This window comes from Camelina sativa, chromosome 7 (genome assembly GCF_000633955.1).
Source record: "Camelina sativa cultivar DH55 chromosome 7, Cs, whole genome shotgun sequence".
Classification (NCBI taxonomy): Eukaryota; Viridiplantae; Streptophyta; class Magnoliopsida; order Brassicales; family Brassicaceae; genus Camelina; species Camelina sativa.
The window spans coordinates 11,646,605-11,670,309 of NC_025691.1; the positions used below are offsets into that span (position 1 = coordinate 11,646,605).

Below are 23,705 nucleotides of genomic sequence, written 5' to 3' on the forward strand. Positions count from 1 at the left end.
TTTTTTTGTTCTTCGTTTAGCTCACTTTCCTTTCTTGTTTTATTTATTTTCCTTTCTATTTTTATAAATTTTATGATTTCAGCATTTTAAAATATATTACGATTCTCCACTTAGTATTTCATGTCAATTAATACAGTTACTGGTATCGAATTACATAGATCCAAAGCTACAATGCTAACAACCACATACAATGCTTACATTGCACAAAAGGAAAAACACATGCAAAAAAATACCCTTTTCTTTATATCTTTTTGAAATTGTCTATTTTCAATAATACTTTTTTATATATACAACTAAATTCTAAACTTTAAACTCTAAATACTAATCTTTACACTCTGAAAACTATAGCCTAAAACCCAAAACTTAAAATAAAAAAATCTAAAAATTAATTTAGCATATTATAATTGTACTGAGTAAAAATGAAATTGATTAAAAAAAAGAAAAAAGCTACCTAAATGAATTTCACTATTTAATCATATTACAAGAATGTCATTAGAAGGTTTTATGTTTTAATATAGTGGCAATGGAGAGAGTAAGCAATAACTAAAATATGCATAAAATAAAACCCCTTTGTTACGTAACAATATAACAAAAATGAAGTAGCCGTATCAAATAAAGAAAATGAGGTAAACTATGCTTCCCAACCAAGAACACAAGGATCTGATACAAGATCATGTATATCTATATATAGTAATATCAACTTCTGTGCATCTACATTCTCATGCGAAAGAAAAATGATACAGTATCATCCGCAACTCAAGGGATAAACGCTTCTGCCGAAATGAGCCTCTTCTACAAAATGGATTCAACAGCGATATGGAGAAGACAGTTTCCTTCCTACCCAATTGCATTATCATCATCACTTTCGCTGTCGTCGCTGCAAATGTAACTAATAGTATTTAGTGCAGGTCCAAGGGAACTAAATTTACCCATAACAAGAAAGTTTTGGTCATCATAAGAATTTCATATGTGAAGAAGATTAAGTACCTTTGTTCAGGAAACTTGGATAACCGTCGGGCATCCAATCCTGTTATATATTTTTGAGCTGCTTGAACATTTTCTGCGCCTGGAGAGGCCGATCAATGACATTAGTAAAATATATCCCTGTTACAGTTTCCAGAAATACAACTACAAAGAGAGATAGATGCAAATGCACCAATTTGCCAACATACTGTGGGCATAAAAAAACTGAGAGAAGTTTTGCAGATTCAATACCCTTTGTTAATTGGAACACATGCAAAGCACATCTTTCTGCAGCAAGTCTCACTGGTGTGTTCCCATCCTTCAAACATTCAGCAAAAGGAGGCCCAATAACACTTACATTTGCACTGGTTGCTGATGGGTTATCCTGTAAAATAATGTCTTCCATTACCACTGCACGTATCACTAGCAATTATATCCACTTCGATATTACTCTTGTAGCTTACACTTACTTTTGCAAAAGCTTTCAGTGAAGAGAGTGCTCTTCTTCGAACCTCACTAGAATCATCATGCAAAGCTGAGACAATGGATGAAAGGACATCGATAACCACTTTTGTGTTGGAAGGATCTATTGCAAGTTGATGTAGCAAAAGCCTTCCCAAAGCCTTTGTCGAGCTTTCGCGTAATGGAAACTATTCAAAAGAAGATGTCAGAAAACCAAGATTATCCAAAATAAGAGGGCAACATTTTTTCTCACAAAGGTACCTTCTCATCCTTCAAAGAGCTCTTAAGAGAATTTAACATAGAGGAAAAGAGTGACGATGTCATAATGGTTGAAGGATTGTGCTTCAGCAAGGATGAAATACAGAGAACTGAGCCATGCCTAGCACACCAATTTTGTGAAGCAGATAAATCTCTGACTTCCTGAAGCAGAACACTGAGTTGTGCAGCTTCCAAGTACTGCAAAAATAGGAAAGTAAGAAGCTCAGGCTTCAACAAAGCATTATAATCCTCAATAGTTAAACATACCCAACATACCCTAATTATGTTTCTATCAAAATACACTAAAATGAAGGTATGCTTAAGTGCTGCAACGTTGCAGCATAATAGATCACATGAGAAGTGTCTTACATAGTATCGAGTATGTGGCTTGAATCATAGGGCTAAAAAGAAAAAGTTCCCTATAGAAGAGACCCTACCTGTGATAAAACACCCAGCATGCTTGTGGCAGAAATTCGAACTTGGTCATCGTCATGGTGCAATAAATCCTTTAGGAGATCAAAAATGAGTAATCTGACAGCTGGCCCAATGCTCTTCCCAGCATGCTTAATTACACCTCTCATAGCAAAGAGGATAGCCTCCCGTACCCCAGAATCTGCGGCCTGATAAAATATAACAAATTCTTCATAAACAATTAAGACCTACATGGACACATTAAGATAATCTGCATTAGTTGCTGAAAGAAGTACCTGGAAACTTGTCATCAAGTCACCAACTAATGGGTCAATTCTCGTGCTTAATGCACTAAGCTTTCCCAGGGCAAGCGCAGCACTAGAACGAATGGTCCTGCAGTTGTAAAGGTGTTAAATCGATGTACACATGAACAAGATGTTGTCTACCATAAGATGTTTTGCCTGTCATTAGACATTCATAAACTTCACTTGCATTCAAGTTGAGACAAGGACTAACCTTGAAGAATCTTGCAAACACTTGACAAATGTTGTTTGAAGTTGAGGGAGAAATGGCTTAAGCGCCATCCCACCCCTTTGTATAAGGATGATTAATGTAGCCAAAATAGCGCTTTTGACCTGCCACGGAAACCGGTCTCCTATGATTCGAATAAGAGGCCTGAAACAACAAGAAAATGTATCTTAACACAATAGACAAACGATACCTAATAAAATTTGTTTTTTTCAGTCAAAGTTCTTTTAACACCATGCACAATCACTTCTATGCCTAACAAAATAGAACATCAATTTTTATCCAGATAAAACTATATGACCCAAGCAAAGTGAAAAATACTTTGTAGCAGAAGTATTGACACAAGGAATGAAGACTGCATACCCTGTTATAGGTATGACGAACTCCTTCAATGCTTGCTCACTAGTAACTTCAATAAGCTCACCAAGACCAAGTGCAGCTTGCTCTCTTAACTCGGCGGATCCACTAATTAAACCCTGAAATCATAACACCAAAACAATACAAGGTAAATCTAAGTACAAAGTACAAAACTGCTTGATTGCTCTTGTACGAGCATGCAATCTAGGGGGATATTTTGTGCGAAGAAAAATGTTAAATGTGCGATAAGCTCAAGCCACCCAGAAACCACTGCTAATTTAAATTATATGATTAAAAGTAGCCTTAAGAGCAAGAAAATCAAGGTATAAGTCATACCTGTAGAAATACAGGAAGTAATGGCTTAAGGGATTTAGGGAGGCATAGACCAGGAATAACAACATATCCTCCCTGCAATTCAAGTAGCACAGTATATTTTACAGATATTAGTCTACAATACATAATATGATCCCTCATTAATCTCTTATATAGTGACATTTACCTTCCGCTTCCTGCGCTCTTTGTCCCTAGCGGTAGATACAGCATCACGTACAAGTTTTATATATGAAGGAAGTACTTCCTTTGGAACTGAACCAATAACCCTAGCCAAAGCTTCCCAGGAAACCTGTACAAAAGAGAATAAGTTAGACAAGACATGCTAACTTTAACTCTTTTCTTTCTGGTCAACTACCCTACCGCAACAGTTGTTGAATCAGAATCACTGAGCATAACAATCAGGGTGGATATCATGTTTGGAGCTTCATCAATCAAGTAAAGCTTGCTACTCTTGAAGAAGTAACCAATCAGATAGGCAGAACTTCTTCTAATTGAAGCCTGAAAACAAAAATAAATAAGAAGCCTAAATTACTTACAAGCCAAAAATATACATACTAATTTAAATGAGGTTACAAGCGAACCTGAATATCAGACACTCCTTTGAGAAGTTCTGATAATAGAGTCTCAACTCCTTCTTCATCTATCACAAGCACCACTCTCTCTGCAGCCTCTTGAGCCAATGATTGGACTTCCTGCATAAAAGAAAGGGAATCTTAATTATAGATAACAAAATTTCATAAAATTTAAGGGTGAAGAAAGAAAATCATAAATTTTTACCTTGTTTTCATCTCCCATTGCAGAGAGCAAAGCAGGAAGTATGGTCCCAAGATGAGTGTTAAAACCAGCACCAGCAACCTCAGCTAAAGCTCCCAAAGCATGAGCATTTAAGGCACTAGACACGGCATTTTAAAACGTTTGAGACAGCCAGAAAGTAATTCATCATGCTTGATGATGCATATCTATCTATAAATACAGACAAAAGGAACACATACGAGAGAGGAAGGTGGACAAGCTTGGGCAAGATGTGTGGAAGAACAGCTGATGTCCTAACACTGCAATTCCAAAAGTTAATTTAGTAAACCAGAAATTTGGAACTGAGTAGAGGACGAATAGCCTGAGTAAACAGTAGAAGAATACCTTATAATTTGTTTAAGGCCATCCAGTGCAGTAGTAGACATCTCATCATCCTCTAACGCTTCCAGAAGAGTTGGGATAATCTCATCCATTGCTTGCAATCCAGCGCTCTACATTACAAAAGTAGACGAATGATTAATATAGAGTGAACTAGAACAATCTGATAAGAAACACAGGTCAGTACAGGTACCTTATACAGAGTGCTGAATGCTAGTCCAGCAGATTCACGAACCTCAAGAGCACTGTAGACGAACGAAGTTAAGAAATGTTAACTTTTTCATTAACATAAAAATATGCGAAATTAGAAGCTGATGCATGAAGAATAAATCAAACCTATCACAAAGTGCCGTCCGAATTGTGGGAATGAGCTGATCCATGAAACTCAGCAACTGACTCCTCCCAGCACTGGCCATCACTTCATTCAGGCCAATGCATACACCCTGTAAATCATAATTATATAAAATCAAGCAAACGAGATAGACATGTGCCTGATAGGTCTGCAAATCAGATTTAAGCAAACTATCCTATGCTTAGCATCAGCTGATCGATAAGAAAACATTTACGCATCACATATGGACATAAACAATGCAGCAGGACATAAACTTAATGGAACACAAAGCATGGTTAGCATGGGCGCAACAATAACTTTATACCAAAATAGTTCCGTATGAAAACAAAAAATTATGTGCAATGCTGTAAATTTGTTTAAAAAAAAAAGAGAGATTGAAGCTTTTACTTGTCTTTTGTCAACATCTGGATCTTTCAGTCCTTTAGATAAAATCGGAATGATAAGAGGAAGCACCCTTTCACCAAGCTTCCTAACCAACTCTCCAAGTGATCTTCCTGCTACCTACACAGTATGGTAGACTCATACAACTGCAGGTTATAAGGAAAGAAACATAAGAAAAATAGGATCCAAACCTGGCGCCTCTCAGAGGATGGTGATGCCAAAGAAGAAATTAAGGTACTCATCAAAATAGGCATTATTTCCTTCAAAGTCTTTGGTGTATTTGCTACAATGGTTTTCCATACATGTAGTGCCGCCTGGAAAAAGCAGAAATTTTATTTTGAACTCAGAATTTAAGTACATTCATACCAAACTCGTAGATAAAGCATTAACAACATTACCTGACGAACAGACAAACTAACATCAGTCCGGACCATATATAACGCAGCAAGAACTTCATTACGCTTGTCCATCCCTAAAATATCAATAATTGCACGACCCTGCGCTTCAGTACTTGCACCTTCATCATCACTTCCACCCTCCAGCAGAGCTTTACCCGATGTACCAGCAACCTAGTACAAAAGATACAAATATCAACAATAAGGGCAAGTCCTAGACCTATTAGTGCTGAAACTGATAGTACATTCTTCCATTTTCTAACCTGTACGTTTACTAATACACACTAAATACCAAGCACTGTACATCTATACTAGGCTAGGAGGATGAACATATTTGGTTACCAAGTATATACTAGGCTACAGGTTTCGAGAAGAATGATAAACAACAAGAAAACACAACACAAAAGATGATGTTAACCTTGAACAATAGATCCCCAAGTAGTTCGACAGAACTTTGACGGATACGCCAATTATCATTGAAAATACCATCCTCCACAGCTGGAAGAAGAAGAGGCAGAGACCTGTAAAACCAATCATGCTACTATCAAGACCTGAGATCTTTAATAATACGCTTCTATTAGATTTCAACAATCTATTCAAACAGAATTTCTCACTTTAATCTACCACAGATTCAAGGAAAAATAGTGGCACATAGGAGAACCATTCAAATAACTAATTAAATGGGTTAAAAATCTAACAAATCTACGTATTATGGTAGCCAATATATTAAATAATCTACTTAAACATGCAATGAAAAAAGTCAGAGAGAAGTAGATTTAGTGTAAATTTATACGTTGTTGCATGCTGCTCCACCAGTACATGGCCAGCCCCAAGGGCTGCATCACGAACAGATTCATTCTCATCGGCAAGACCTAAAACATTATTATAGAGCACCATCAATTTAGGCAATAAGTCAACAGCTATATTAGAAGTTAAAAGTCTGCCAAAAAAATTATAGGTTCACCATCCAAAATGGCCGGTAAAACAAGCTGCAAGTACTTCTGGAATTGAGCACCCAGGGATCTTGGTAAGAACTGTAAATAACAAACAAAAGCTTTTAGAACTTTTTTATAAACTGACATTTGAGGAACATCTACGAAGCGACAGTTCACCTTAAAAAGCGTAAGGTATCCATCTCGGACTGATGCTTTTTGATGAGAACAATGACGAATGAGATCAGGAAGTAGATTCTCAAAGTAATCTGTCCCAAGAGCTGCTAAAACCTGAATCATAAGGAGAAAATGTGTTAACAGATGCATCTAGAATATTTGGAAACAATTGTTATTGAGAAGCTGAGAAAGACGAATTTGCAACTTGTCATACACCATATCATTTTTAAATGTACTTGATTAGATTACAAGAAGTAACAAGAAGCATATCAACAGAGATGTTTCACTAAGTTATATGTAGATTAAGAGAATCAATCAACTTAATACTAAATAGTAAACCCTGATATTTCTGCAATGATGTATTGAAAACTGTGAACATAACAAAATTAAGCTCATTGTGTTAAAGCTAACAAATAATTTAGTGAATTTCCACAACATCAAACAAGGTGTTTTGACTAAAAGAAACAATGCCACACAAAACACATCTTATTCTACATACCTCACTTAATCCCTGAGCAGCTCCAGACCTTTCAACATTGCTTGTATCAGATTTTAGAGTTTCAAACAGCCATGGAACAAGATCTGGGAAATTATCCTCCCCCATTCCTCTAATAAGTGACCCAACAGCCCTTGCTGCCACAGAACGTACCTCGGGAATTGGATCCACAAGAACCTGACAGCTCCAGTGTTTAATTAATATACATCTTATGCAAGAGAGAGATAACTCATTATCTTGGTAAGAACAGGAAATTACCTTTTTAACCTCAGGAAGGAGCAATCCTATGTAAGGAATCATATCCTTTGGTTCTGTCACCAAAGAACACATATTGCCGACAATCTGAGAAGCTTTCTTTTTTGTTTCAGAACTTCTTTCCCTCAATCCTCTATGCACTATTGGTACCAATAGTGCAAGCGACGGGGCATCAACAGAATTAACGAATGTTGTCTGTAATCAGAGAAGAAAGATTATGAAAAAAAAAACGGAAAACAGATGTACAAAAAAGCACGGGCTAATTCAAACAGAATCCTTACTTGGAGAAGGATGTCAAGAGAATGTCGTGTGTACTCATTGGGATCTGTTAAGGCCAACAGAAGAGTAGGGACAAGGGAGGATATCTCTGGGTTCTTTATGACACTTCCAACCTAAATATAATGGTGAGACGGAAATCTAGTTAGTAAAGTCCATAAAATATGGTATCTTTTCTGTTATATCAGTCTAACCTGCTGAAGTGCTAACTGCCCAGCTGACTGGACTTTTGGATGTGTATCCGTCAAAACCTGTATAAATTTAACTCATCACATCAGATAATATCAATTAATCAAGGTAGGCAATCATTCCTAGGATTAAGGTTAAGAAGCAGGTGAAATTTACATGCATTACACACCTCTGTGAGTTTTGGAACAACCCTAGGAAGGCATTGAGAAAGTTGCTGAGGAGCACAAAACGCCATAGCACCGAGAAGCTGTACACTGCTCTGCTTTGTTCTCCATGCTTTATCTTCAAGGCCCTGTCAGAAAGAATGAAATCAAGAGAAAAGTACCTGTCATGTAAGACCGAAAAACATATGCAACCAGGTATACCAAGTTAGTAACTGAACCTTATTTCTAAGGTGCAGCACTCATACAGGGTACAACTAGCAGAAAAAGGGGTGATGAATCAAAACAATTTTAAAAGAATCAGTAAATTTTCCGTCTTTCCTGTCAAGCGCAAAGAATTACAACAATGAAAAAGAAGATAGCATTGCATCGTTAACCAAATAAAAAAGATGATCATGAGGAGGGCACATGGTAATGCACAAAACCTTAGTTATGGAACACTGAGCTTTAAAAATCTTAAGAATTTAATAAATAATCACCTTCAGCAGAGAAGGAAGGACAAGTTTCACACCATATGCAGATAGTTGAGACATCATAGCTCGAGCAGCACATTCTGCTGCTTCACGAACTGCTCCAACTTGGTCAGAGAACAACACCAGAAGTAAGGGTAACATCTTTATCACATACCTAAACCAAAAGAATGTATATTACCAAGTTGCAACATTTGCTTCTGGCATATTTATCATTAGAAAGTTATCTTACGGTTCAAATAATTTTCCAAGCTTCTCGCAGAGACATTCAAATGCAAGAAGTGCTCCTTCACGCCGTTTCGCAGAATTTCTGCAGCCAAAACACAAACAACACAGCAGAAGTGAAGTAAGGTTAATAGTGAACTTCTACATATTATAGATGTTATACAAAAAGACAAAGCATCAATGACATCAGAAATAACTAGCAACTAATTAGCACTTCAATGGAGTATTGACTTGCAAGGCAGCCTTTTTATTTGAAAATAAATCGATTATGTCAACAATGTATCACTAAAGAGAATAAACAGAAGAGCTAATGAATCAAAATGGACGGACTCTATGCAGAATATGTTTGGTCCCTCAGTACCATAGTGAACAGCTACATAACCTCAGAAAAATATAAATTAAAATACCAAAACACAAGCTTGAATGGCATCACAAGCCAACATGCACTCCTAAAACACTGATACCATAAACTTTAAATACCACAAAAATATAAAGTTAAAAGAATGCATAAGAAATACCTGTCAATAAGTGCCTCTTGCAAGGTGACTATAAGACCATATTTCTTCAAGCTAGAAATTCCAAAACCCGTAATTACTCCCGCAAGACCAAAAGCTGCCCCTCTACGCTCACCATATTTATCACTCTTCATTAGCTTATCCAAGAGCCTTGAAAAAAGGGCAGGGGCATCCTCCTAACAAAGCATCAGAGATTAACGAAAACAGAATGAAATACTACCCATGCCAAAGCCATTAGGTATAGCAAAAAGTGTTTAGGTAAGATCTCAAAATTTGTAGGAAACATACCTGCTTTGATAGCACAAGTGGAGAAAGGCATGTTGAGACTGCACGTTGCACAGATTCTGATGGTGTATTCAACACCTCCAACAGCTTTTCCACAACAGTGTGGACTTTTGGATCATCCTGCCATCATTGTTGATATATAAGATAGAGCAGGAAATCATGTGCACTGTGACGAGATTTAACAAATGATAGAGTTATCACTTTTGCTAGGTGCTTTGCCAGTGCTCCAGTGAATATAACAACACCCTCACGAACCAGGTCATATTCCTTTTCATCCGATGCCTGCAAGATAATAGATATGATAAAGCTTCAAAGCAATTCGTAATAATCATGAAACACACAATGTATCGAGCAGGTTTTCAGTTGCTAGTAGAACAAACCTCTTTATTTAAATAATTCTCAAAGATGGGGAACAACAATGAAACGTTTTCTTTGCCATGCTTATCAATAATCATGATACCAGCATTGATCATCCTTCCACGAACATCTGTGTTGGGATCAGCCTGCACTTGGGAAAAAACCACTCAGTTTCAAAAGCTTCAAGCTATAGTTTCCGAAAACAACATAAAATGTGGGTTTCTAGGTAAAATGACTGAAACCCAAATCCTTAGCAACACCAACATGGCTAAGAAAGGGGAGATTTCTTTCATTTGACAAACATTCATCTGACAAGAGGAGAAGACATACCAGCGCACGGGATATTAAAAATGTCATAACAGCAGGAAGGTCCTTTGTTGTCAATACATCGGCAGCAGATTGCAGTGCTAAGGCTATTCCTTGCCTTCCTATCCAACCAGCATCAAAGACATCCTCACCAGACGTAGCATCACGGATGTACAGAGAAAATAAAGTTGAAAGAGATAGCTGAAAAACCAATTAATCTTTAAAAACCATACTTCTTGCCACCAAAAAAAAAAAGTAATAATTAAGGAAATGCAGTGACCTGGATTGATGCCGGGCTTTCATGAAGAGCATCAGCCAATGCTTCTGCTGCAGCTAATCGGACATTGAGATTTGTATGAGAAAGTGCTTTAAAGATTCCTGAATAATCAATCCCCAAATCATATCCATAACGGGACCATATATCATCTGCTGCTTCAGCTACTGACTGCAACCATTAAGATCACGGAGCATCAGATGGAGGAATAACAAAACAAATAAGAGGACANGGAGGATATCTCTGGGTTCTTTATGACACTTCCAACCTAAATATAATGGTGAGACGGAAATCTAGTTAGTAAAGTCCATAAAATATGGTATCTTTTCTGTTATATCAGTCTAACCTGCTGAAGTGCTAACTGCCCAGCTGACTGGACTTTTGGATGTGTATCCGTCAAAACCTGTATAAATTTAACTCATCACATCAGATAATATCAATTAATCAAGGTAGGCAATCATTCCTAGGATTAAGGTTAAGAAGCAGGTGAAATTTACATGCATTACACACCTCTGTGAGTTTTGGAACAACCCTAGGAAGGCATTGAGAAAGTTGCTGAGGAGCACAAAACGCCATAGCACCGAGAAGCTGTACACTGCTCTGCTTTGTTCTCCATGCTTTATCTTCAAGGCCCTGTCAGAAAGAATGAAATCAAGAGAAAAGTACCTGTCATGTAAGACCGAAAAACATATGCAACCAGGTATACCAAGTTAGTAACTGAACCTTATTTCTAAGGTGCAGCACTCATACAGGGTACAACTAGCAGAAAAAGGGGTGATGAATCAAAACAATTTTAAAAGAATCAGTAAATTTTCCGTCTTTCCTGTCAAGCGCAAAGAATTACAACAATGAAAAAGAAGATAGCATTGCATCGTTAACCAAATAAAAAAGATGATCATGAGGAGGGCACATGGTAATGCACAAAACCTTAGTTATGGAACACTGAGCTTTAAAAATCTTAAGAATTTAATAAATAATCACCTTCAGCAGAGAAGGAAGGACAAGTTTCACACCATATGCAGATAGTTGAGACATCATAGCTCGAGCAGCACATTCTGCTGCTTCACGAACTGCTCCAACTTGGTCAGAGAACAACACCAGAAGTAAGGGTAACATCTTTATCACATACCTAAACCAAAAGAATGTATATTACCAAGTTGCAACATTTGCTTCTGGCATATTTATCATTAGAAAGTTATCTTACGGTTCAAATAATTTTCCAAGCTTCTCGCAGAGACATTCAAATGCAAGAAGTGCTCCTTCACGCCGTTTCGCAGAATTTCTGCAGCAAAAACACAAACAACACAGCAGAAGTGAAGTAAGGTTCATAGTGAACTTCTACATATTATAGATGTTATACAAAAGGACAAAGCATCAATGACACAAGAAATAACCAGCAACTAATTAGCCCACTTCAATGGAATATGACTTGCAAGGCAGCCTTTCTATTTGAATATAAATCGATTATGTCAACAATGTATTGCTAAAGAGAATAAACAGAAGAGCTAATGAATCAAAATGGACGGAANGATTTAAAAAAGAAATAATAGAATTGAGAAGGAAAGGAAAACATTTGCAAATCTAGTTTTGTTTAAGAAGCAGAGAATANCGTCCCTCAGTACCATAGTGAACAGCTTGAATGGCATCACAAGCCAACATGCACTCCTAAAACACCGATACCATAAACTTTAAATACCATATAAATAAAGTTAAAATAATGTATAAGAAATACCTGTCAATAAGTGCCTCTTGCAAAGTGACTATAAGACCATATTTCTTCAAGCTAGAAATTCCAAAGCCCATAATTACTCCCGCAAGACCAAAAGCTGCCCCTCTACGCTCACCATATTTATCACTCTTCATTAGCTTATCCAAGAGCCTTGAAAAAAGGGCAGGGGCATCCTCCTAACAAAGCATCAGAGATTAACGAAAACAGAATGAAATACTACCCATGCCAAAGCCATTAGGTATAGCAAAAAATGTTTAGGTAAGATCTCAAAATTTGTAGGAAACATACCTGCTTTGATAGCACAAGTGGAGAAAGGCATGTTGAGACTGCACGTTGCACAGATTCTGATGGTGTATTCAACACCTCCAACAGCTTTTCCACAACAGTGTGGACTTTTGGATCATCCTGCCATCATTGTTGATATATAAGATAGAGCAGGAAATCATGTGCACTGTGACGAGATTTAACAAATGATAGAGTTATCACTTTTGCTAGGTGCTTTGCCAGTGCTCCAGTGAATATAACAACACCCTCACGAACCAGGTCATATTCCTTTTCATCCGATGCCTGCAAGATAATAGATATGATAAAGCTTCAAAGCAATTCGTAATAATCATGAAACACACAATGTATCGAGCAGGTTTTCAGTTGCTAGTAGAACAAACCTCTTTATTTAAATAATTCTCAAAGATGGGGAACAACAATGAAACGTTTTCTTTGCCATGCTTATCAATAATCATGATACCAGCATTGATCATCCTTCCACGAACATCTGTGTTGGGATCAGCCTGCACTTGGGAAAAAACCACTCAGTTTCAAAAGCTTCAAGCTATAGTTTCCGAAAACAACATAAAATGTGGGTTTCTAGGTAAAATGACTGAAACCCAAATCCTTAGCAACACCAACATGGCTAAGAAAGGGGAGATTTCTTTCATTTGACAAACATTCATCTGACAAGAGGAGAAGACATACCAGCGCACGGGATATTAAAAATGTCATAACAGCAGGAAGGTCCTTTGTTGTCAATACATCGGCAGCAGATTGCAGTGCTAAGGCTATTCCTTGCCTTCCTATCCAACCAGCATCAAAGACATCCTCACCAGACGTAGCATCACGGATGTACAGAGAAAATAAAGTTGAAAGAGATAGCTGAAAAACCAATTAATCTTTAAAAACCATACTTCTTGCCACCAAAAAAAAAAAGTAATAATTAAGGAAATGCAGTGACCTGGATTGATGCCGGGCTTTCATGAAGAGCATCAGCCAATGCTTCTGCTGCAGCTAATCGGACATTGAGATTTGTATGAGAAAGTGCTTTAAAGATTCCTGAATAATCAATCCCCAAATCATATCCATAACGGGACCATATATCATCTGCTGATTCAGCTACTGACTGCAACCATTAAGATAACGGAGCATCAGATGGAGGAATAACAAAACAAATAAGAGGACAACAACTTTGCTAGCCCCAGTCAAGTACATCAATTTAACAGTTAGGACATGGCAAACAGTTATATAACCAGCAGTTATGTACAACAAAAAGACAATATAACTAGATATCACAACAAATTACGAAGGTTAACCTTTTCAGGGTCATGTAAAGCTATCCAAATGTTTGTCGCTATATCAACATTTTGAGGAAGGGAGCATTTGGAAACAGCTGGAATGCACTTTACTGCGTTTAAGCAGGCCATTCTGACATGAACATCTTTTGAATATACTCCATAAAGTGCCTGTAAACAAAAAAAAAATGAAATATAACTCACTAGAAATGAAAATTTTGCTCACATCACGTAGTTAAAAGAAATACATTTGCGACATCATCTGCTTGCAATCCAAGACACAATTCATTAAGTGCAGGTCCAACTGATGCTTGATATGCGGGAACAACACCTAGCAGATGATAAAGAACCTGAAAATAATAGTTTAGATGTTATATTTAAGAAACCGAAGCTGGTTTGTAATATCAGCTCTCACAAACAAAAAAATGGAAAGAAATGAGCACATGTAATAGACACTAAAACTCAATGGATGTAGTGTATAAATAGACAGGGTTCAAGCCACCAAACTGATATCATCCGGAGTCTTGGAAGTGGCAGCATCGGATCTAGATGCATGCACAGAATATGAAGCACATCATCATGAAGTTTTGTCCGCTTTGATGACAGTAAAATTCGCTCCAGTATCTGGCAAGACAAAAGCACAGCTCGTTCTAGTGAAAGTAACTACCAAGTTAGAATAATGTAAACAATAATGGTAAGAAACACACCGGGAAAATGAATGTGAAGGTATCTACGGGAAGTGGTCCGGATTTACAAGATATGGATAACCCGTTTATAATCCTCTCAAAAAGGCCCTCATCTGTTTTCCCAGCCTTGTCAACTGATGGACGAAAATCAGATGAAGTATCAACTTCATCAATCGCGATCAACCGCAGAGCAGTTGAAATTTCTAGAGCCCAATTACACAGTGGCTGAACTGTACACCTTGCAAGCTTCACCAAGTTTTCAAAGGCTGTAGCACTTACGATAGGTGATCGCAGCAATGGATCCAAAAAGGTAGCCTGGGAAAGAGATATGGTGAGTGTAAGAGGTTAACAATTGTTGCTGAAATATATTCATTCACTCTACAGCATATAGATAAGTAAAACTGTTACGGAACTGAGTAAGAAAGCTTTTTACATACCAAAAAAGGTAACTGGCTGTGACAAAACACAGGATTAGCAAGACCCATCTCCCCAAGAGCATGGAGTACCAACGAAAGACTTTTTTGTATCCTGTGAACATTTTCCCGTGTTGAGGCCTCCTCTTTGAGCATCAGTTCCCGTGCTTCTTCCTTTGCAGTTTTTCCTTTGTCTGAAATTATTAATTGGCTGAAGAAAATATATATGCAGGGGCATAATAATCAAAGGTAGATTTATACCAGCTTTCTTGGTCAACTTTGAAGTGTCCCTTCTGCCTGAATTTGCAGCTTCTCTACTAGCCAATCCTTTCTTTAGAGAATGATTAGAACTCTACATGAGCCACCAAGAAGGATATGTTATTAGATCCCTAATGCTAAAAGGGGGAATCATGTATCAAGTATAAAACATATAAAAATAGAATAAACCCATTTTAAGTACCGGCTCCTGCCTTGTGTACTTGGCACCAATCGTCTCAGCAACATATATACCTTGCTCACTTAAAAGCATCCCCTCAGGTGTATGGAATATCTGGAATAACAACATGAGAAAATAAGAGTAACAACTACCCATGTATGAAACGTTACAGTGAAATGTTAGAGCTCAGTAAAAGTGAGGAGATCTACATTGATGTCGGTCACTGAGAGCATATCATGAGAGAGTCGATCTGGAAGTTCTTGCAGATGCTAGAAAAATAAAACATAAGACATCAGGAAAATTAAACGGGACAACCTCTTTAATTAGTAACAAAGTTTCTTAAAATAAATATACCATCTTAAACACTGTAAATGTATCCTCTGGCGCCAGAGACATTAATGTGGACAAGGAAGATACTGCCGCTTCCTGCTCGGGAATTTTAGAACTCATTAAACCCATCGGTCCAAGTAGACTCTGAAACAATCATTCAAATCAACAGTTAATTAGTGATGCCAAGAAAAAAGAAAAAAAAAAATCACAGGTTTTGGTGACATAGGTGTCATTGTTCGTGAGATTACCTTGCAAACACTTCTTCCATTGGTCGACAAAAAAGTAGCAACATCAAAACCACAAGTTTTGAGACACTTTTGCAATCTCTGAGTGTAACAGAAAGTGAAAATCAATGTTCAAAATGCAAATAAGAGATGTATACGTAGAATTAACCATGTAAAGAGACCAATGTCAAGATTACCTTCCAGACAGCGTCTCTTTTTGCAGTCCCAACTATGCTTGGATGATGCGAGCAAAATATGCTACGAACAATCCATGAGCTTGGAGGTCCAGTAACTGCTGCCGATGATATGACAATCAAAGCCTTCACTAACACCTCTACAGAAGGAACGAAAGGAGCTTGATGATCCACAGGATTTTCTGCGTCACTACAGAGGTGTCAAGTTAGTGCCTAGAAGGAACAAGTTGCTATTGACATCGAGGTCCAAACCTTTCAAAACGTTAAATTAATCGAACCGAATAAAAAGCCAAGATCAGAGAAATAATAGGAGATAAATCATAGCGCACCAAACACAGAACATGAAAGAATTTAAGGTACCAAAAGAGCTTATCATCAGTACCTGGTTCTAGGAGAAACGATTTGGTCCCCAGTTATGGAAAGAAAGTCCGAGAACTCGTCTAAAAGAGTAGTGGCTAGCTGTGAACTTGCGAGAAAGATCTTTGTAACAGAACTGTAAGCTGTTTTACGAACATTCCAGCTTGGATGGCAAAGTAGAAATAGAAGCAACTGCATAGAAAAGAGATGAAACATAAGTCCAGAACAGGTAGAAACGGGTCAGAAAACATGAACTCACTAACTACCTTTGATAGTGATTTCAGTGAAAATGCTTCCAAAACCCTGAATTCAGGTAGATAGTCAAACTTCCAGAAACTGTTCAAGCAATGAATCTCACACATTAGACAGGAGTATTACCTGGAGGAATGTTCCACGAGGAGCACCTCAAGAAGCTCAACACATACTACACAATCTTCACTCGAAAGTTTTGAGGCCTTTCAATTGTGACATGCAAAGATAAGAGAGAAAACGAAGAAAATGGCAGCAAAGTAAAAAGTAAGTACCCTGCCATAGCAAGAGCAGATCATAGAATAAGTACCAAACAAAACCTGTAGAAAATATTACCAAACTAATTTGCACAAGTGAAGGCTCATTTAGAGATATCAAAGTCCATAATTTCTCCTTCACCACAGTATCCTCTGAGTTCACAAAGAAGAAACACAACATTAAGGAGAAAGTAATGCAGGACCTTATGGTTATACTGCATAAGAGGAGTGTGACTCGTAAGTTGTTGGTTTGAACCTGCTTTGATGTCACAGGCAGCAATTTTGGAAACGGTCAGTAGAGCATATATCCCATCTAGACGTTGTACTGCCTTTGTAAATCCTGTCTTTACAAGTTGAATTAAAGGGGATAGCAAGGCTGATATCTGTAGGATAAATTCGGTAGCATATTTAGTTAATGAGAGGGTTTATATAATATAAACCAGAAAAGTTGTTTGCAAGGACACCTGGGATATAGTATCAGGATTTCTGCATATGATTCGTAGACAGCGGAGATGCCCCCTCCTTAGAGTTTCTTTCTCCTTGAGGCCGGTAGCAATAAAAGAAACTAAGTTTGGTTGGATAGTATCAGAAGATCGTGACGCCCAGGAAGCAACGGCAGACAAGATAGAAATTTTTACGTCTTCATTTCCTATAAGATAAAAAAAAAAGTAATCAGTAAGCAGATGACATAAGGTAAAGAGTTGAAAGATAACTGCCAAGGATGATAACTGAAATAGGGAAAAAAACAAATGTGGAAATTACGGAAATGAGGACATCCTCCAACTGTCTTGTTAACTTTTGGTGCGCACAACGGGATATGAAGAACAACTAATACTTTACCTTCATCCTTGTAGCAGGCTATGAGAAAGCTGCATACTGTCGTCGACAAACAACCAATATACTTTCCTTCAGGAGCACTTGCAAGTTCTTGCACTGCATTCAGCATTCCAATTCTTTGATGTGGAGATTGAAGTCTTCCTTCAGAACCTTAAGACAAAAGTCCACAGTAAATCATATAATATCAACCAGGAAAATAACTCAACCACAACCCAGCCTATCTGCTGTCTATAAACAGAGACGTGTCAGGCTCATATATATCTCCATGAGGTATTATTAATTAAATAACCAGTAAGAGTAATGTTATAAAAAAAGTGATCAAAAAGGCAGAAAGACCAACCTCCAATTATGGCTTTAACTGAAGCAAACATTGCTTCTATAGTATCAGGATTACTTGATTTTTCACTTAAGCACCTAACCATTGACAAAGCTCCAAGACGCCTGTCTTCATCCACATGTCGAGCTTGTGGTAATATAACTGGTAGCAGTTCCAGGGCATACTTACTTAAATCAATGTTAACATTAGCTAATAGAAAGCCAACAGATTCCAAGACAATTTCTGGATTGCGCTTCAACATTTTAACAGCTGCTGGAAGGATGACAGTTTGAAATTCCTCATGCGACAACCGTTGAAGAAGAGGTTGGAAGCATTTACTAAGATTTTGTTTCTGCTTTTCTCTGGCATTCAGGACATCTTTAACATAGATATCAATAAATATGGCCTGCAGACGAGAAACAAACAGATTGATGATTTAAAAAAGAAATAATAGAATTGAGAAGGAAAGGAAAACATTTGCAAATCTAGTTTTGTTTAAGAAGCAGAGAATAATGAGTGCAGTGAATTAAATTATACCTTAGACTGTTCAAATAGAGCAGGAGACGAACAAGAGAACTCTAGTAGTAGTCCTAATAACTCAGGGGCATCCTTACATGGAATCCGGGAACCTTTCACTTCATCCATATATAAATTGTAGATAGCTTGTGACTACAAAAGAACAACCGAATTCTAAATCGATATAGTTCATACAATTGAATACTTCATAAATAAATAAAAATGTACAGCGTGAAGCCAGCCAGACCTGAGAGAACAAATGAAACATAAATCTTTTACAAGCCCTCTGCATGCGGAAAGAGCTCTCCATAATATTACGAAGTATGGAAGCCTGTGTTGATGCTACTCTAACAAATGCATTCTTCGAAACTGTAGCGAACTGACTATTTTCCAGAAGAAGACATGACCAAGTTAGTAGTCTGTAACAGACGGAACCAAAACAACATTTCAACTGTTTTTCCATAACTTGTACAAGCATGGCCGCAAAAGTTTTCATGAAAGTAACATTTCCCAGGCCGTTGACAATCAAATCATCCACAGCTTTCCGTGAGCTGCGGTCATCATATATAGCCAATGTTTGAAATATTATGTCAACCAGAACGGGTGCAATCTCAGACGTCATATCTGCAAATAAATCATTTAGGATAACCTGAAATTAGAATGCTGTACAGACTAAAATTCCCAGCGAAGAGGAAAATCTGTCACAGTATGTTTACACCAATCAGTATGCCATGTGCAGCAATCACAAAATATGAAATTTACAATCTCCTGCAATGGACCATCTGCCTAGACTATTTCGAAGAACAAATCCAGTTCAATGATTCGATCTTTACACTTGAACTAACTAGGATTTATTAACTTCAGTTCACAATCAAAGTCAAAAATTAGCCTCAAGCTGTTAAACAAAGAGAAATAATCTTAAACGGAACAGTCGAAACTATTAAACCCATATTGAATGTTTACCGGAATTCTGAAGAATCTCCGGGATATCATGGCGGAAGATCCGGAGTCTAATTAAAGTGGAGCTTGTAGAGACAGAACCCGAGATGGCGAGAAGAGACTCCGACGGAGAAGCCATTTCTTTCCACGGAGATTGAACGGAGCCAGGTTTGGTAGGTCAGAACAATCGTAAAAGGCAAAACGGTGAAGCGTCTTCTCCTTCTCTGTGGCTGGCTACTAGGGTTTAGGCTAAGCCAGTTGGTTTGCACAAGATGAAGAGTGAAAAGTTAATGATACTGAACTTAGCTTTTGTTTGGGCTTTGATTTAAGTTTGGATAAGTCATTCAGGCTTTTAAGTTCATCGATTCACTTTTTTTTTTCTCAAACCCATTAAATTACCTTTTTTTTTTTTTTTTTTTTTNATAGTTTAGATGTTATATTTAAGAAACAGAAGCTGGTTTGTAACATCAGCTCTTACAAACAAAAAAATGGAAAGAAATGAGCACATGTAATAGACACTAAAACTCAATGGATGTACAATGTATAAATAGACAGGGTTCAAGTCACCAAACTGATATCATCCGGAGTCTTGGAAGTGGCAGCATCGGATCTAGATGCATGCACAGAATATGAAGCACATCATCATGAAGTTTTGTCCGCTTTGATGACAGTAAAATTCGCTCCAGTATCTGGCAAGACAAAAGCACAGCTCGTTCTAGTGAAAGTAACTTCCAAGTTAGAATATTGTAAACAAAAATGGTAAGAAACACACCGGGAAAATGAATGTGAAGGTATCTACAGGAAGTGGTCCGGGTTTGCAAGATATGGATAACCCGTTTATAATCCTCTCAAAAAGACCCTCATCTGTTTTCCCAGCCTTATCAACTGATGGACGAAAATCAGATGAAGTATCAACTTCATCAATCGCGATCAACCGCAGAGCAGTTGAAATTTCTAGAGCCCAATTACACAGTGGCTGAACTGTACACCTTGCTAGCTTCACCAAGTTTTCAAAGGCTGTAGCACTTACGATAGGTGATCGCAGCAATGGATCCAAAAAGGTAGCCTGGTAAAGAGATATGGTGAGTGTAAGAGGTTAACAATTGTTGCTGAAATATATTCATTCACTCTATAGCATATAGATAAGTAAAACTGTTACGGAACTGAGTGAGAAAGCTTTTTACATACCAAAAAAGGTAACTGGCTGTGACAAAACACAGGATTAGCAAGACCCATCTCCCCAAGAGCATGGAGTACCAACGAAAGACTTTTTTGTATCCTGTGAACATTTTCCCGTGTTGAGGCCTCNAATGACTGAAACCCAAATCCTTAGCAACACCAACATGGCTAAGAAAGGGGAGATTTCTTTCATTTGACAAACATTCATCTGACAAGAGGAGAAGACATACCAGCGCACGGGATATTAAAAATGTCATAACAGCAGGAAGGTCCTTTGTTGTCAATACATCGGCAGCAGATTGCAGTGCTAAGGCTATTCCTTGCCTTCCTATCCAACCAGCATCAAAGACATCCTCACCAGACGTAGCATCACGGATGTACAGAGAAAATAAAGTTGAAAGAGATAGCTGAAAAACCAATTAATCTTTAAAAACCATACTTCTTGCCACCAAAAAAAAAAAGTAATAATTAAGGAAATGCAGTGACCTGGATTGATGCCGGGCTTTCATGAAGAGCATCAGCCAATGCTTCTGCTGCAGCTAATCGGACATTGAGATTTGTATGAGAAAGTGCTTTAAAGATTCCTGAATAATCAATCCCCAAATCATATCCATAACGGGACCATATATCATCTGCTGCTTCAGCTACTGACTGCAACCATTAAGATCACGGAGCATCAGATGGAGGAATAACAAAACANTATCAACAGTTAATTAGTAATGCCAAGAAAAGAAGAAAAAAAAATCACAGGTTTTGGTGACATAGGTGTCATTGTTCGTGAGATTACCTTGCAAACACTTCTTCCATTGGTAGACAAAAAAGTAGCAACATCAAAACCACAAGTTTTGAGACACTTTTGCAATCTCTGAGTATAACAGAAAGTGAAAATCAATGTCCAAAATGCAAATAAGAGATATATACGTAGAATTAACCATGTAAAGAGACCAATGTCAAGATTACCTTCCAGACAGCGTCTCTTTTTGCAGTCCCAACTATGCTTGGATGATGCGAGCAAAATATGCTACGAACAATCCATGAGCTTGGAGGTCCAGTAACTGCTGCCGATGATATGACAATTAAAGCCTTCACTAACACCTCTACAGAAGGAACGAAAGGAGCTTGATGATCCACAGGATTTTCTGCGTCACTACAGAGGTGTCAAGTTAGTGCCTAGAAGGAACAAGTTGCTATTGACATATAGGTCCAAACCTTTCAAAACGTTAAATTAATCGAACCGAATAAAAAGCCAAGATCAGAGAAATAATAGGAGATAAATCAGAGCGCACCAAACACAGAACATGAAAGAATTTAAGGTACAAAAGAGCTTATCATCGGTACCTGGTTCTAGGAGAAACGATTTGGTCCCCAGTTATGGAAAGAAAGTCCGAGAACTCGTCTAAAAGAGTAGTGGCTAGCTGTGAACTTGCGAGAAAGATCTTTGTCACAGAATTGTAAGCTGTTTTACGAACATTCCAGCTCGGATGGCAAAGTAGAAATAGAAGCAACTGCATAGAAAAGAGATGAAACATAAGTCCAGAACAGGTAGAAACGGGTCAGAAAACATGAACTCACTAACTACCTTTGATAGTGATTTCAGTGAAAATGCTTCCAAAACCCTGAATTCAGGTAGATAGTCAAACTTCCAGAAACTGTTCAAGCAATGAATCTCACACATTAGACAGGAGTATTACCTGGAGGAATGTTCCACGAGGAGCACCTCAAGAAGCTCAACACATACTACACAATCTTCACTCGAAAGTTTTGAGGCCTTTCAATTGTGACATGCAAAGATAAGAGAGAAAACGAAGAAAATGGCAGCAAAGTAAAAAGTAAGTACCCTGCCATAGCAAGAGCAGATCATAGAATAAGTACCAAACAAAACCTGTAGAAAATATTACCAAACTAATTTGCACAAGTGAAGGCTCATTTAGAGATATCAAAGTCCATAATTTCTCCTTCACCACAGTATCCTCTGAGTTCACAAAGAAGAAACACAACATTAAGGAGAAAGTAATGCAGGACCTTATGGTTATACTGCATAAGAGGAGTGTGACTCGTAAGTTGTTGGTTTGAACCTGCTTTGATGTCACAGGCAGCAATTTTGGAAACGGTCAGTAGAGCATATATCCCATCTAGACGTTGTACTGCCTTTGTAAATCCTGTCTTTACAAGTTGAATTAAAGGGGATAGCAAGGCTGATATCTGTAGGATAAATTCGGTAGCATATTTAGTTAATGAGAGGGTTTATATAATATAAACCAGAAAAGTTGTTTGCAAGGACACCTGGGATATAGTATCAGGATTTCTGCATATGATTCGTAGACAGCGGAGATGCCCCCNAGGCATAATAATCAAAACTATAGAGGTAGATTTATACCAGCTTTCTTGGTCAACTTTGAAGTGTCCCTTCTGNTATCAGAAGATCGTGACGCCCAGGAAGCAACGGCAGACAAGATAGAAATTTTTACGTCTTCATTTCCTATAAGATAAAAAAAAAAGTAATCAGTAAGCAGATGACATAAGGTAAAGAGTTGAAAGATAACTGCCAAGGATGATAACTGAAATAGGGAAAAAAACAAATGTGGAAATTACGGAAATGAGGACATCCTCCAACTGTCTTGTTAACTTTTGGTGCGCACAACGGGATATGAAGAACAACTAATACTTTACCTTCATCCTTGTAGCAGGCTATGAGAAAGCTGNAAAGTACCGGCTCCTGCTTCGTGTACTTGGCACCAATCGTCTCAGCAACATATATACCTTGCTCACTTAAAAGCATCCCCTCAGGTGTAAGGAATATCTGAATAACAACATGAGAAAATAAGAGTAACAACTACCCATGTATGAAACGTTACAGTGAAATGTTAGAGCTCAGTAAAAGTGAGGAGATTTACATTGATGTCGGTCACTGAGAGCATATCATGAGAGAGTCGATCTGGAAGTTCTTGCAGATGCTAGAAAAATAAAACATAAGACCTCAGGAAAATTAAAC

General features: G+C 37.7%; 3 protein-coding genes across 5 annotated transcripts in view; all 3 read right to left on the reverse strand.

Moving 5' to 3' along the window:
• Positions 550 to 19,844, reverse strand: LOC104700954 (eIF-2-alpha kinase activator GCN1). 3 transcript variants are annotated; one of them, XM_010416566.1, is made up of 60 exons: positions 19,559 to 19,844; positions 18,843 to 19,219; positions 18,617 to 18,748; positions 18,104 to 18,485; positions 17,767 to 17,913; positions 17,391 to 17,575; positions 17,183 to 17,309; positions 17,006 to 17,079; positions 16,799 to 16,875; positions 16,687 to 16,723; positions 16,446 to 16,612; positions 16,067 to 16,253; positions 15,894 to 15,971; positions 15,670 to 15,789; positions 15,525 to 15,584; positions 15,340 to 15,429; positions 15,141 to 15,231; positions 14,904 to 15,067; positions 14,488 to 14,781; positions 14,288 to 14,404; positions 14,029 to 14,130; positions 13,802 to 13,951; positions 10,496 to 10,660; positions 10,240 to 10,416; positions 9,933 to 10,055; positions 9,754 to 9,834; positions 9,556 to 9,672; positions 9,271 to 9,443; positions 8,760 to 8,837; positions 8,537 to 8,684; positions 8,066 to 8,188; positions 7,902 to 7,958; positions 7,713 to 7,823; positions 7,435 to 7,626; positions 7,180 to 7,353; positions 6,684 to 6,794; positions 6,536 to 6,605; positions 6,365 to 6,443; positions 5,990 to 6,092; positions 5,575 to 5,745; positions 5,368 to 5,490; positions 5,183 to 5,296; positions 4,780 to 4,886; positions 4,637 to 4,688; positions 4,450 to 4,556; positions 4,305 to 4,364; positions 4,090 to 4,204; positions 3,894 to 4,004; positions 3,673 to 3,810; positions 3,479 to 3,601; positions 3,316 to 3,387; positions 2,986 to 3,098; positions 2,611 to 2,769; positions 2,391 to 2,487; positions 2,121 to 2,303; positions 1,687 to 1,881; positions 1,434 to 1,613; positions 1,216 to 1,348; positions 988 to 1,066; positions 550 to 877 (listed from the first exon to the last, which is right to left on the reverse strand). In XM_010416566.1, the coding sequence occupies exons 1-60, from the start codon at positions 19,671 to 19,673 to the stop codon at positions 838 to 840; spliced, it is 7,827 nt and encodes a 2,608-aa protein (XP_010414868.1). In that variant the 5' UTR covers positions 19,674 to 19,844; the 3' UTR covers positions 550 to 837. The 3 variants fall into 3 exon arrangements, with proteins under 3 accessions (XP_010414868.1, XP_010414867.1, XP_010414869.1); XM_010416565.1 differs by having other exon boundaries at positions 14,904 to 15,073; XM_010416567.1 differs by lacking the exons at positions 7,902 to 7,958; positions 8,066 to 8,188; positions 8,537 to 8,684; ... (5 more) ...; positions 10,240 to 10,416; positions 10,496 to 10,660 and adding exons at positions 10,836 to 10,892; positions 11,000 to 11,122; positions 11,471 to 11,618; ... (5 more) ...; positions 13,191 to 13,367; positions 13,447 to 13,611 and having other exon boundaries at positions 14,904 to 15,073.
• On the reverse strand, positions 20,098 to 23,059 carry LOC104704102. Its single transcript, XM_010420237.2, has 13 exons — positions 22,997 to 23,059; positions 22,789 to 22,915; positions 22,612 to 22,685; positions 22,405 to 22,481; positions 22,293 to 22,329; positions 22,052 to 22,218; positions 21,674 to 21,860; positions 21,501 to 21,578; positions 21,200 to 21,364; positions 20,878 to 21,120; positions 20,723 to 20,839; positions 20,307 to 20,600; positions 20,098 to 20,223 (listed from the first exon to the last, which is right to left on the reverse strand). The coding sequence occupies exons 1-13, from the start codon at positions 23,057 to 23,059 to the stop codon at positions 20,098 to 20,100; spliced, it is 1,755 nt and encodes a 584-aa protein (XP_010418539.2).
• The window catches only part of LOC109125431, a 7,816-nt gene continuing 7,181 nt past the window's right edge, over positions 23,071 to 23,705 (reverse strand). Inside the window, exon 3 of the mRNA XM_019227051.1 lies at positions 23,071 to 23,192. Coding sequence (XP_019082596.1) covers positions 23,071 to 23,192 — 122 coding nt within the window. The remainder of the gene's footprint in view (positions 23,193 to 23,705) is intronic.

Coding starts and splice junctions, on each gene's coding strand:
- LOC104700954 (XM_010416565.1), bottom strand. CDS start 19,673: ATGGCTTCTCCGTCGGAGTCTCTTCTCGCCATCTCGGGTTCTGTCTCT. Junction 16,613..16,686: donor CACTGAAATCACTATCAAAG/GTAGTTAGTGAG, acceptor TTTTCTATGCAG/TTGCTTCTATTTCTACTTTG. Junction 7,824..7,901: donor GGCAGTTAGCACTTCAGCAG/GTTAGACTGATA, acceptor CATTATATTTAG/GTTGGAAGTGTCATAAAGAA.